At 35.6% G+C, this 13338-nt stretch overlaps 1 protein-coding gene across 1 annotated transcript in view; it reads left to right on the plus strand.

Moving 5' to 3' along the window:
- Positions 1-13338, plus strand: part of LOC127424495 (transmembrane protein 8B-like) — a 251801-nt gene that overhangs the window by 207110 nt on the left and 31353 nt on the right. Inside the window, exons 6-9 of the mRNA XM_051669777.1 lie at positions 1186-1565; positions 11626-11722; positions 12302-12425; positions 13100-13242. Coding sequence (XP_051525737.1) covers positions 1186-1565; positions 11626-11722; positions 12302-12425; positions 13100-13242 — 744 coding nt within the window. The remainder of the gene's footprint in view (positions 1-1185; positions 1566-11625; positions 11723-12301; positions 12426-13099; positions 13243-13338) is intronic.

Below are 13338 nucleotides of genomic sequence, written 5' to 3' on the forward strand. Positions count from 1 at the left end.
TCTGTGAACCCCATAACAAGCTTTTATAAAGTATGATATGACTGGAGTCTTCATTTTAACGTGAGTGGTCATGATTTCCTACATATATTGCAAAATTACAGTTCATGTCTTTAGGATTTACAATTTGAGTGCACCTTTAAGAAAACTCATTTCAAACATGTGGAACAACTGTCCATGATTGAACTAAGTTCAGCCAAAGAGCTATATTTTTGAGTGTGTTTGGAACAACATGTAAATGTTGCCATCATTTTAATTTGTGGGAGAAATTAGCGGAAACAGAGCTGTGTAGGTAACGTGACATAGCATTTTAGTAATGAACCCATTTTCACCTTTTTTACTGGTTTTGTGATAGTTGTTGGTGAGGTTAGAAATATCATCCTAAAACTTTTGAGTCCACAGTAACATTCACACCCTGAGGCAATCAGGCAACAATGAAATGTGTGGAGGATTTCCTTGTTGTCCTCATCAGTGCCAATTAGTTATCTCAATTCTACAGCATTGTTTTGCAAATATACATTTAATCAAAGTGTGTTCCATAATCCCTTCTAATTTACAAAGTGCCGTGTTACAACAAAGCCTGCAATTAAAAGATGTTAAGAACAATCATGATCTAATTTGTGTCAGGAGACAATGTTTTTGTAATGCAAAGAATTTGTCACAATTCAGATGAGGACTTCAAACTCCAAATACAAGGTTTTGTAGTTTTTTTTTTTTTTTTTTTGCCTGGCATACAAGTTCTGTAGAGCTGAGATACTTATAAAAGGAAATATCAGATGAAACAAATGCTCTCTCCCTCCATTCCCTTGGCCGTTCTGTGGTCTACCTAAGACGCTAGATCACTTAAAACTACACAGATGCTTTCAGCAATCATTTGGCCTGTCATCTTGACATAGACATCTAAACAAACACATGAAACTGAAAAAAGGGGACTGTATGTCACCACTGAAATGCTACTTAAATCAAGGACAAAGCGACAGCGGGATGACACGAAGATGCTTTTAACCTGAGAGTAACCTGAGTGCATAGTTTGAGCTGTCAGTTTCTGTCAAGGTATTCGTCAGAGTTCAAGACATCTTCATTTCATTCTTATCTTACATCTCTCTTAACTAGCTTTACCTTCAAGTTTCTCAGTGGAAAATCTGTGTGTCCCAATTTTAAACACCTCCTTTAATCTTTTCTCTGCAGATTGTTCAAAGCCCACCATCCCCAAGGGTTCCTCAGCCATGAACATGCCCCAGTCATTTGGCACTGCAATGGGTTTCTCTTTGTCAGAGACCCTGCCTGCTGCCATCCTGCCTAACTTGTCCCAGAACAGTTCGGATCAAGGACCCGTACTATCAGCTGAAGACAGCATCACTTACTTAGCTCCCACCGCTGACACCAATAAATGCTGGCCCATCAGACCAACACTGCGCAATGAGCTGGATACATTTTCAGTTCATTTCTACATCTTCTTTGGACCCAACATCTCTATCCCACCAGACAGGGCTGCAATATTTGCTATCAACTTAATGCCAGTGCTGGATAGTGGAGGTGTCCTCAACATGGAGCTCAAGCTCAATGTGGTAAGTTGAAATGGGTACAAACTATGTAAAAGGGATAGTTTACCCAAAAATTGGAAAATTCTGTCATATTTTACATAATTTACTCTCACTCAAACTTTCTTTCATGAAACACAAAATGCAGAGTATTAGTCTTCCTTTGAATTTCATTGAATGAAAAAAAAAAGACAGTTGACTAAGGCATTCATTGCATTTTTGGGTGAACTATCCCTTTAATGTGTGTTGTGTGTCAGTGTAATGTGTCTATATTGTAAAATGTGTTAAATGTATTCTGCAAATTGTATTGTAAATTTTCATTCCTTTAGATAGAAACACAGTGCTATTAATGTACTTGTTGTTTGAAGAAAATTCTGTGGTATTCCTGTTAATTTGTTACTTTTACGAAATATTTCAAAGAACATTATATGGTTATTTATTTTGCCTTTGGAGATGTGCCTACTTTATGCTAGAAAAGATTACCTTGTACCAGCCACCATGGTTCTTGGCAGAATGAATGCATCCGTAATCTGTAATACCCTTTAATCTGTCAGAGTATTACATATACTAGACTAAAATCCATTAAAAAAAATTATAGCTCTACTCAACGAAGGAAACCTTTTGCATTATTTCCATAAAATATTTTTTGAGGTGCCTAGTGTTGGTCATGGCCTACTTAGTGCCCAAAGTGCTATAGGACATGACCAAATAAATATATTTTTTAGAATTATATAAGAGTTTTATAAAAATAAAAATAAAATAATAAAAAAAATAAAAAATTAGTATGATGCGTTAAATCAGTGGTATAGTTTCTGTTTGAGTGTGAGTGAAGTCTTGATTCAAATCCCGACCTTATAAAAAATTAAGGAAAATTTAAACTTAAATAACTCCTTTTCTGTTTTATAGAAAACATCAAATGAGTTTCAAATGACAGTTTTGAGTCAACTATATCCCTTTAAAGCAAATAATCTGTGGAAGGTTTGTTTTGGGGTAGTTGCACTCAATATTCTATTGGCTCTAATTATGTGGTCTCAGTTTAAATGTGCATGACACTTCTGATGATACCTAACATCCATTCTGTATTATATTTTTGCTGTTGAAAGTAATTTCTTTAATGCAGTGTTCTTCCATTTGGTAAGAAGGTCATACAGTCTGTGAGATACCCTTCGGGACACTGGTACGCAAATGCCTTTGATGGATCCACCCTGGAACTTCAAAGGTGTTTGAAGGATCATGAATAATTTAGATCTTTACATTTATCTTGAAACTGAGAGGCTATGTGTCATTTGACTGATTTAGGGTTAGGACTTTGGAGGGCTTCAGCTAAATTCTTGTGGGTGGCAGAGACTCATTGCACCTTTGTTTGATTAATATGAAATGTTAGCAAGTGCCAACTTGTTTCCACCACCTGTGAGGTGTAAAACCAAAAGAGGGATGTTGAAGATGTCATCATGTCTCATTTATCTCTGGTTTTAGCTATTTCAGTGTTTGAATTGGCCCTAGACAAAAACAATAAAAACAATAAAAATGTACAAAAAAGAACAAAAAATTAAACTAAGGGAGCCCTGTTCTGATTCATCGAATTAAAAAGAAAGAAAATAGAACAAAATTCTGTCAAATTATTGCCCTGACTTAACATGATTTTGTTTTCCTTTAGCGAACTTTTCAGTAGTGATTCATGATGTATTCTCCATTAGAAATGTCTAAACATGGACAAGTGCTCCACATGCAATTTTGTGAGGTGTTTACAGAATGAGACTGGTACCGCAGATCATCATATTCACATTTAAAAGTAAAGTATCAAATCTTCTGAGGTCCTGTTCCTCTATCCTGGGAGAGAGTTGCAGTTTTACTTGATTAATAGAATTATTATTATTATTTTTTTATTCCAGCATGGGAATTGAACCTGTCATTCTGCATAAAGAACACTACTGTACATTTGGCCCAACTAAATATTGAATTTTTCCAAAGGTGCTTAACAATTTAGTAAGTGTGAGTTTTTGAACATTGTTATTATTTAATATTATTTGAGCAGTGTTGTGTGTTAAATTAATTCATATTTTGCATTTTATTTACTTGATATGCTTCATTGAAGCTAAGTTTATTTGATTTACATTTGTAAATTTAAATCAGGAGGTTTGAAACAATTTGAACACTGGTAAAAAACTGTAGCTACAGTATGGTATGGTGTTGTGATATTGCGAAGGCATTTAAGCTTCAAGACATTTATAACAATATGCTTTTGCCTTCATTTATATGTCACCACAAACTCCTTGAGGAACATGGACCAATTTATTAGTTTATCACTCATGCCTACACTAAAATATGAATGTATGGTGAAGGCCACAACACCCTCTGTCTGTCTCTGATTTTATTGCTGCATTTAATGGATGCTTCCGTGAGCGGCACTGAAAAGGAAAAAGAGAGAAAAATTAGCTCTCGGTGGTAAAGGTTACTTTAAGAAAAACACATATATGAGGCTTTCAGTCACTGAAAGGTGGGATGCTTGGCACTGAGAGTGAATGCTGAGAGATGGCTGAATGATTATGACTGTGTGATAGCTGATGATGAAGAGAGGGTGGCTGGTAAAAGGTTTCTTTGACAACTAAAATGCCTAGAACTGTACTGATGTAAAGAGTCATCACATACAAAAATAAACTCTCTGAGAGCATAATAAGACCTTTATAGAGGATTTTTTTAAATGTAAGTTCAAGGCATGAGTGTGAGGAAACAACTAAAAAAGGTATTGTTAAGTTATGTGCTTTACTGTCTTTCTTTAGGGGGTATTTACACTTGGTCACTTCATGCGTTTTTACTGATTGCTATGTGTAAATGCCCTCCAAGACTGATACGAGATGGATATAAATCCAATTACGCATTCCATTCAAAACTTGGTCAAGTGTAAATGCATCTGGCTGTTCAAGCAACATATGTAAACTTTACTCCGCCCAAACAGTGCTATGTAACCATAGGGAAAATGTGAAACATAACAGGTATTTGCATATGGATTGTGTCACGGAATACATAATAACAAATTAAGAAACCGATGCATGTTGTAGGAGAGACAGAACTTTCGTCAGTGATTAGATCACTGACGAAACTGAAACTAAACACTGACAATGAGTGCATGACACATCTTACCTACGAGAAGCCCCGAAGGGAAAATGTATGTCACCACAAACTCCTTGAAACTTTTCACGGAAAGTCCTCACATTCAAACAAATAGAAGAGGAACATGGACCAATTTACACAGCACGCACACACAGAGATAAAAAATTCAAATTCAACATACACTGGCCAAAGTCACTTGGAATTCGCTGCTTGGCATTAGCATAATCACAGAAGTGATCTCTGTTTTATTTGCATAGCACAGGAATTGAAGATCGGATTTACATCAGTTTGGCAGAGACACATTCCCAGATAGCAACGAAGTGTGGGCCAAATCTGGCTTACTTTTGGCACTTCTGGTTTGGCTCTGGCAGTGAAATTGTAATGCCTTTGTGTGAAATAACATTTGGCTGAAGTCTGGTGTGAGTCCGGTCAACCAAAAGGAACAAAGCAAAGACAGGTATTCATCTGTCTTAACATTAGCTTGAGTCTGGTCAACCAAAATCTGCTGATATATGGGCTGAGTCTGGTTTGCCAAATGAAGAAAAAGTCAAGAAGTCACTCTTTCGGCTTATTTCTGGCTGGCTTGAGTCTGTGTTTACAAGAGACGAGAATCAGCTGATGATGTTCAACCTTTCAATGCCCTCAATAGATCTCCAGATACATGATGACATTTATAACAAATATGCCTTTCTATAGAACTAGTGTTTCAACAATACCCAACTCAGACATATTACTCTATAATGCAGAGACAGTTCAAAAGACCTATATTCTGGATGTACAGTGGCCAAGTGTAAATAGAAAGTGCTTATTCAATCAGATAGCAATCCAATCAATTTAAACGCATGAAGTGACTAAGTGTAAATACCCCCTCAGTTTCTTTAAGATCTGACTTGAAGTTAAGTCCAAAGGTCCATTGTTGATCATTAATGTCAAACTTTCCCAAAAGTAGCGAGCGTTGAAATGATCTTCTTAACTCTCTCTGGTAAACTGGCCTGGGTTATGGAGTTAAAGATTAACATTTTACATGCAGCACTTAGAAAGGTAGCTGATGATCTGTGGCATGTTTAGTCTTCTGGCTGAACTGGGCATTTAAAAAAGTGTTCTCTTAAAGATTGAGTACTGTACAGTATACCTCCTTGTGTGAATGTCACAGCTGTAATACAAATGATTTCCGTTTTCTAGCCATATGCTGCCATCAGGGAAATATGTTGTTAGGATGGCTAGAGGATGGATGTGTGCTCAATTGACATCACTCGGGTTTATGAGCGCATTTCTTAATGGGAGCCATTCCTATTTCAACTAGCAGGCACCTGGACACTTCTGGACTCAGGGCAAGTCATCAGAAAGTTAGAGAGAGAGCAGACAGTGGGAAAAGAGAATTATATAATAGAGTGTATTATGGCAGAATAATCCGGACTGAGTTTTCTTCCAAACAGAAGTGAGTAGGGGTAAAAATCACATGGCTACACTGTCAGAAAGGCACACAACAGGTAAATGTGCTCATGTTTGCAGTATTTCCCCTCATGTATGTCAGAGAGTACTGAGTCTCCACTCCTTGATTATCCGCTGCTTGCTGACACTTTAGGGTTGCTTTTCAAGCCCATCAACGTTGATCTTAATGTGACATCATTATGAAGAACATAATAATGATTATGAAGACCACATATGATTAATTCTGTATGACTCATACAGATATAATGCATAATCTGTATGTTTTAGTGGGGAAATCATCCCTAGAATGTTTCCCTCGATTATCTAGAGTATCCTTAGGCATACTCTTAGCTTTTCCTTAATGGAAGAATCTAGCCACACTCTGATCCATTATATATCAGGCATCTTAAAGGAAATTCTGTTCTAAAATCTACTCACCCTCATGTTGCTCCAAACCCATATGACTTTCTTTCTTATGTGGAACACAAAAAGAAAAGAAATTATGAATATGCCAGTCCATCTTTTCAATGATAAATTAATTCCTTACATTTGTATAGCACTTTTCTAGGCACTCAAAGCGCTTTACGTAGTAGTGGGGGGAATCTCCTCAACCACCACTAGTGTGCAGCATCCACCTGGATGATGCAACAGCAGCCATATTGTAATATGCCAATACAATGGCAGTTGATAGTGACTCACTTCAAAGCTTAAAGCACCCAAAAGTGTCATAAAAGTAGTAAATGCATCTTCAGAAGACTTGGAATATAATGCACGATTAGCATGGACTTTTACCATTTTACTTTATCATTCTTATACTTTTGGGTCCTTTTTTAAAATTTAAAGTGAGGCACCATCTACTGCCATTGTATTAAAACAACAGACCAAGATTATCATTAAAACACCTCTTTTTTGTGTTCTGTATCAGAAAGAAAGTCATATGGGTTTAGAACCACATGAGGGTGAGTGAAAAAAAAAATTTAGGGTGAACTATCCTTTTAAGTCTGGAAAAATGGCAATTACCTGACACTAATGAGCCAGTTTGGATGGGCATAAATATGGATGATCAGATAAAAGGGGGCCCATGTTCATGCGTGGATCCACTCAAAGTGGCAGCTTCAGACAGCCTCCAAAACTCTCAAAAACAGCAATCGTCTCTTAGTGAAATCAAAGTGAGAATATGCCTGGATTTCCCAAGTCGCCATGAATGGTATGACAAGCTTCTAGCCGAAGAAGTCAAACATGATATGGTCACGAAAATGCAATATTGAATCAAATACTTAATTCAGAATTCATTTATATCAATTGGATTCAAATCCTCACAGTAGCAAGTTCTGCTGAAACTGTCTTCATTACATTTCCATATGATTTGAAATGAACATTTGCTAAAGCAAGGCAGTGCTCAAAGAAGTGGTGTTTCTCTTTAATGAATAAAATACATTTTTACTTTAAAGTTCAAGAAGTAAAGTTACATTGCATATAACTTAATGGAATTAAGTTATGAGCATCATCACATTTAATAATTAACACATTGCAAGAGAGGGAGCTTTCTAGACAACTTTCTCTTTTGATGTACAATGGCTCCAAAAAGTATTTGGACACTTAAGCCACACTTAAATGTATTCATTTTATTGCATTAGATAACAAAATATCAAGCTAAGTTGCATCTGCAAACAAATTATGCTACTATTGAGCCATTCCTTTGCAGTGATTTTTAACCAACTGGTACCAATGTGATTTTTAACAGTATCTGCAGTATCTATTTGAACATTATCAGTTGTTTAACCATGTAAAATCTAACTAAATGAATTTTTGGACCTGCATAACTGTAAACTGTTTAGCCTACTGCTCTGACAGCTTTTCTGCAGAAACACACACACACACACACACACACACAGAGAGAGAGAGAGAGAGAGAGAGAGAGAGAGAGAGAGAGACAAACATACTGTCCCCTCAGCCAGACATGCAAGTCTAAGAGAAAGCCAAGAAGGGAGAGTTGAGCCAGGGCATCAGGCTAATGAGCTGCTGTAAAGGCCAAAAAAAGAGTGTGTATGTATGTGTGTGTTTCTGTGTGTGTGTGTGTGCTGAGTTGTCCCCCCCCCCTCCAGGGTGCTGTGAATGGCTCTCATGGACAGTTTGAGGTCAAGTCTGATTCTGGCCTGCCATCAGGTCTTAAGTGATTTCTGCAGGAACCAAGTGCTTCATGCTCCCTCGGTAATTACGTCCTTCAAGTTTGAAGGCAGCGAGAGAATGCATGGAATACCGTGTCCCATACAGAGACTGCCGGACAAAATGTCAGACACTGACAAACAAAATAACATTTTTAATCAGTAGACAGGGGACAATCTCTCAGATTGTACAGAATGTGAATTATTAGATAGCATTTTCAATATTCAGTACAGCAAATGTCAATTGGTTCAAATGGAACTGCAGTTAAAATCCTGTTACTTTGACTTATTTTTGTAGTCCTTTGAAGATGTAAAATTGAAAGTAGTTGGCTTATTATCTGAAACAGACCCTGTATCAGCTTTAAAGGAGAGCAGAGACGCACCTAAAATCACATTTACCCCATTTTCTCTTCATTTGAGGATCATTGTTCTTCTAATCTTTTGTTTTTCAATTAATTGACTGAATGACAGAATTAATTAGATGTAAATTAGAGTTATTTTTTGTGACAGTCTAATTCATTACACATTAAGCACAAAAGGCTATCAATTTGGCTAACAATTAAGCAGTCTTATATAATGGAATGAACTGCATGTACAATTTATTTCGATATTTTCATGTTTGCTTTTATGTAGTTTTATTGTATAATTTATTTATTATTTTTAGGATTTATCACATTTTTTACATAAATTATTCATAAAATTAGATCTTCAATAAGTCACAATAGACAAACACACACACAAACAATTTGATGTTTTCATGTTTTTATTGAACACACCGTGTAAACATTCAGAATACAGGTTGGAAAAAGTGTGTGAATCCTGAATAATGACTTCTCCAAAAGCTAACCAGAGCCCAACCAATGAGACGAGATGCAGAAATCCAAGGGTTCACATACTTCTTCCTGCAACTGTAAAAACAAAATCCCTTTCTATCCATGATATTGACATAATTCTAATATTAACAGTAAAGACTGATTATCATTGGTTCTCCTATTTCCTTCAACAACTCTTTGCAGACTCTTTCATCAGATGCTTACCCGTCTAATGAATGCCAATACTTTGGTAGATGTGGCTTTTACATTTGACAGAAAACTTCTTGTGGTCAATTCACTTCTGAGTGTGTGCAAGAAACTTTTGTGGGCTGTTAATTGTGAAAGCGGCTTGAATGACAGCCAAAAGCTGCCCTGAGTGAACCCAATTGCACATCCATCATTTGTTAGTCAAATTTGCATCCCAGATTGGGGTCTGGTTTGAGGCCAGTTCAACACTGGTGCTTGGCAAAGGATGGACATTAAAGCACTTCACGCTGAATGTTGAGCAAAAGATATGGCAGAAAATTTCAGTTGGTGATGCACTGATTACTAATAACACTGGCTTAATAAAAGCCTGCGTTGAGAGGCTGTTTCACATTTAAATTACATGGTTGCATTGCTCATATTCTAATGTTACAGATAGTGGCTCTTATCCTTCACATTCTATTTTATACAGCTGTCAGGCCTCATGAGGGAGAGATAGTGCAATAGATTTGCAATGATGGATGACAAATGGATACTAAAACATGCTGAAACAGAGGCTGCATAGCAGATATACACTGTAAAAAGTGGTAACTTTCAGTTGTTCCTTAAGGAGCTATTTCTACCCTATCTAAACCTTGAAGTTAGCTTTGTTGGTGTAACTTAATGTACAGTATTAATTCAGGTAAATTCAGTGATGACCTGAATCAAACTAATAAATGAAGATGTTTCCACATGAAGCAAATTTTTTTAGGTTAATTCTCTCTTTTTTTTTTTTACAGAGTTGACTTGAATTACAATAAAATAAGCATTACTTTTAAATTGATTTAGGGTGACTGCGGCAAGCAGTCACATTTTTTACTCCAGTGTATTTCTCAGGGTATTGTTATTTTTGAAAGTCAATTTCTATATAGGCACATATAAATACATGTTGTAATCTGGACTAGAAAAAAAGTTATTGAATATTACCACTTAAATTAATTCCACCCACGATAACAAAATTAAAAATTAAAAGAAAATTAAAAGAATCCTGAGTTAAGAGTTTAACACATGTTGACTTTGTTATAGAAGCATGTTGTCATGGTGGGAACTTACTATTTATTGACACATTGGTGCATATATACACCACTGTTTTAAATACTAAAGTAAAAAAGCCATCTTCCACAACATGTATGTACTTAAAATGTAAAAATTTAAAACAAATGAACATGTTCTATACTTGCATTTTGATATTTTCATACTAGCTCATTAAAGTCAACAAACATAGACCATTGTTAAAGAAAATGAGAATTTATTCATGTTTATAATATAATTACATTTATAAAACTTAAAGTTAAATTTTGGTTAAAAAAAAAACAAACAAACAAAAAAACATAGCCAGTAGATAGATTGTGTCATAAAGTGTAAAGTCTGTTATATTTTTATTTAGTGTAATAAAATAGTTTAACAGCATTGGTTTTGTTTTGATTTGTTTTGTTTTGTTTTTTGTAACATAAAAATGATTGCATATTAAATGCAATAGAGTGTTAAATATAGGTTATAAATGTGAAATCCAAATAATGCAAATTGTATTCTATAATGTATGTTTTCTTTTCATTAAATATAAACAGAACTTTTAACATTGCTTTTGCTATAAATTTAATTTTCACTCTGTAATCCATCTTTCAGGCACTCCAGCACTATTATTTGTTGTGGTCCAAATTAGAGAGTAAGAGTTGAGTTTTCTTGTGGCCATAGGGCATCTGCAGCTCCTTTGGGGCCACTGTGTTAGATGCTTTAGCACTACAATGAGATGGCACCAAGAACAAGACAAGCCCTTTAATTGTTAACCAGCGTTACTGGCTGTCCGACGGCTTACTGTCTCACCGAATGTAATAAACAACCCTGATTAGCCAAAAGAACATGGTACTTTGCTTCCAAGTGTCCCTTTACCTCTCTCTCTCTCTCTCTCTCTCTCTCTATTTCTTTCTCTCTTTCTCTCTTTCTTTCCACAATTTATGTTTCTGAAAGAGAGTTCTCTAATTTGCCTCATGTCCTGGATTCACTCATTCATCAAGCCTCTCTGTTTTATTTATGAAGCGAGTGAAAGGCAAGGGCGAACGTCTTTATTTTCAGGCATCTGTGGATAGGGGGATCGCGGTGGGAGATGATTGGCCTTTCGCGCAGCTACAAAGAACCTCTTTTCCTTTGATATTCCTATGAAATTATCACATCTTGAACAGTTATATCACAGGCTTCTCCTTCACTCTCCAAATCCTCTTTTAACCTGCTTTGTCTCAGACATTATCTGTGTTTCAAAGTTGCTTTTTAATTAACTTTGATGTGCACTTGTCTTATGATTGAAAATATTCTCTTTTTTTCCTACAGTCTTCCGTGAAAGGAGAGCATATTACTATCTTTGGCTGCCTGAATCATGGAATGCCACTGTCTTTTCACGACAACACATCAGTCAGTTGTGAATCTGGTAGGAGAATCTTAAATTTAATCCAAGATGGATCTCTTACAATTATGTGTGGTTACCCTCACACATACTCTATACTGTATTCCTACACAGAAGTACATGGAAAGACAAGGCCTAAATTTATTTCCACTTGTCTAAAATAGCTTAGGGCTATTGCCCTTTGCTGTAATGTTCATAAAGACAACTCTGAATTTATAACACTGCATAAAGTTCCCTAGGGCATTGATCCAAAATCATGGCAATATAAAAAGAACGAGGTCTCTTTTTTGGAAATAATTCAGGTGAAACAAAGAAAAATTGTGCAATTTATATGCAAATACTACATAAATTGCATCTCATGGTTGCAAGTGAGATGTTGTAAACCTGTTTCTACTACATACATTTTATTTGTGGTCTTTAACACAAGGTTTTAGCACATATTTTACTCATATCTATGCACTTTCCCAGATTTCCCAAGGTTTTCTTTGAAACTCTAATAATAATAATTGTGAGTTGGCTCTTGAAAAATCACAAATAACTGTAATGGTGGAACTTGATAGCCTTTTCTTTGTCCTTGATCTTTGTATGCTCTTTCTTCATCAGAGTCAGTTTCAGGATTTCAACTATCCATTAACACCACCGCAAATATCACCAAGCTGAGGATACCGTATCCACAGACTGGCACATGGTATCTCAGCCTGCGTTCTTTATGTGCCACTGAACACGGGTGAGAACATTTACATGTCTTCAAATTTAGAAACTGATTTAGAGTGTAATAAATTTAGGGCTGTTTGTATTTTTGCATCAAATTATAAAAAATATCAAGACTGAAATTTAGCCCTTGAAATTCTTTCCATGAATTCAAAAGATTCACAAATTCACTTTTATGTTGGCCTAATCTCTCAAAACCTTAGTTTTTCTCTAGCAAAACAAAAAAGAGTTCTGAGGGAGAGAGTTCACGTAAATTTCAATGCAGCTCTCAGAGGTTGTTTGTGCAATAGCTTTGAAAATATAATATATCTGCTCACCTCTGGGTATATCAGTAAATTAACTCAAAGACAAGGTCACGTTTTATCTACTGGTAGATGTTTCAGCTCTAATTCTTGGATTATGCACTTACAACTTTAAACTATTCAAATGTTATGTAAAAATGTTAAAGTATTATTGTAAGGATAAAAAATATTTTCTTATTTTGCACTAAATTGCTAAAATTGTTCTCAATGCAGAATTGAATATGCCTTTTTTTTTTCTTTTTTTTTCTTTTTTTTACATATTCAGGAACTTATAATTTTTTATGTCAAGATAGTCACATTCATATTATTTGTCAAATTCAAAACCAACTTCTTAAAAGCCTATATTCAACTCCTCATCTCTTTTGTTCATTTCCATGTTCCTCTGTAGGTTTGAGCTGTGTACTAATGTAACAGCCGAGGTGTACCTTCGCTCTTACCTGACCCCTTGCATCAATGACTGTGGCACCTATGGCCAGTGTAAACTCCTGCGCACTAACAACTACCTATATGCTGCATGTGAATGTAAAGCAGGTGAGCAAGTAAAAACATTCTTTACTCATATTTTCTCTTGATGAGTAAAATTAATGAGAATTAATGAGAGTTAAAAATTAATGAGAATTAATGAGA

This window comes from Myxocyprinus asiaticus, chromosome 3 (genome assembly GCF_019703515.2).
Source record: "Myxocyprinus asiaticus isolate MX2 ecotype Aquarium Trade chromosome 3, UBuf_Myxa_2, whole genome shotgun sequence".
Taxonomy (NCBI): domain Eukaryota; kingdom Metazoa; phylum Chordata; class Actinopteri; order Cypriniformes; family Catostomidae; genus Myxocyprinus; species Myxocyprinus asiaticus.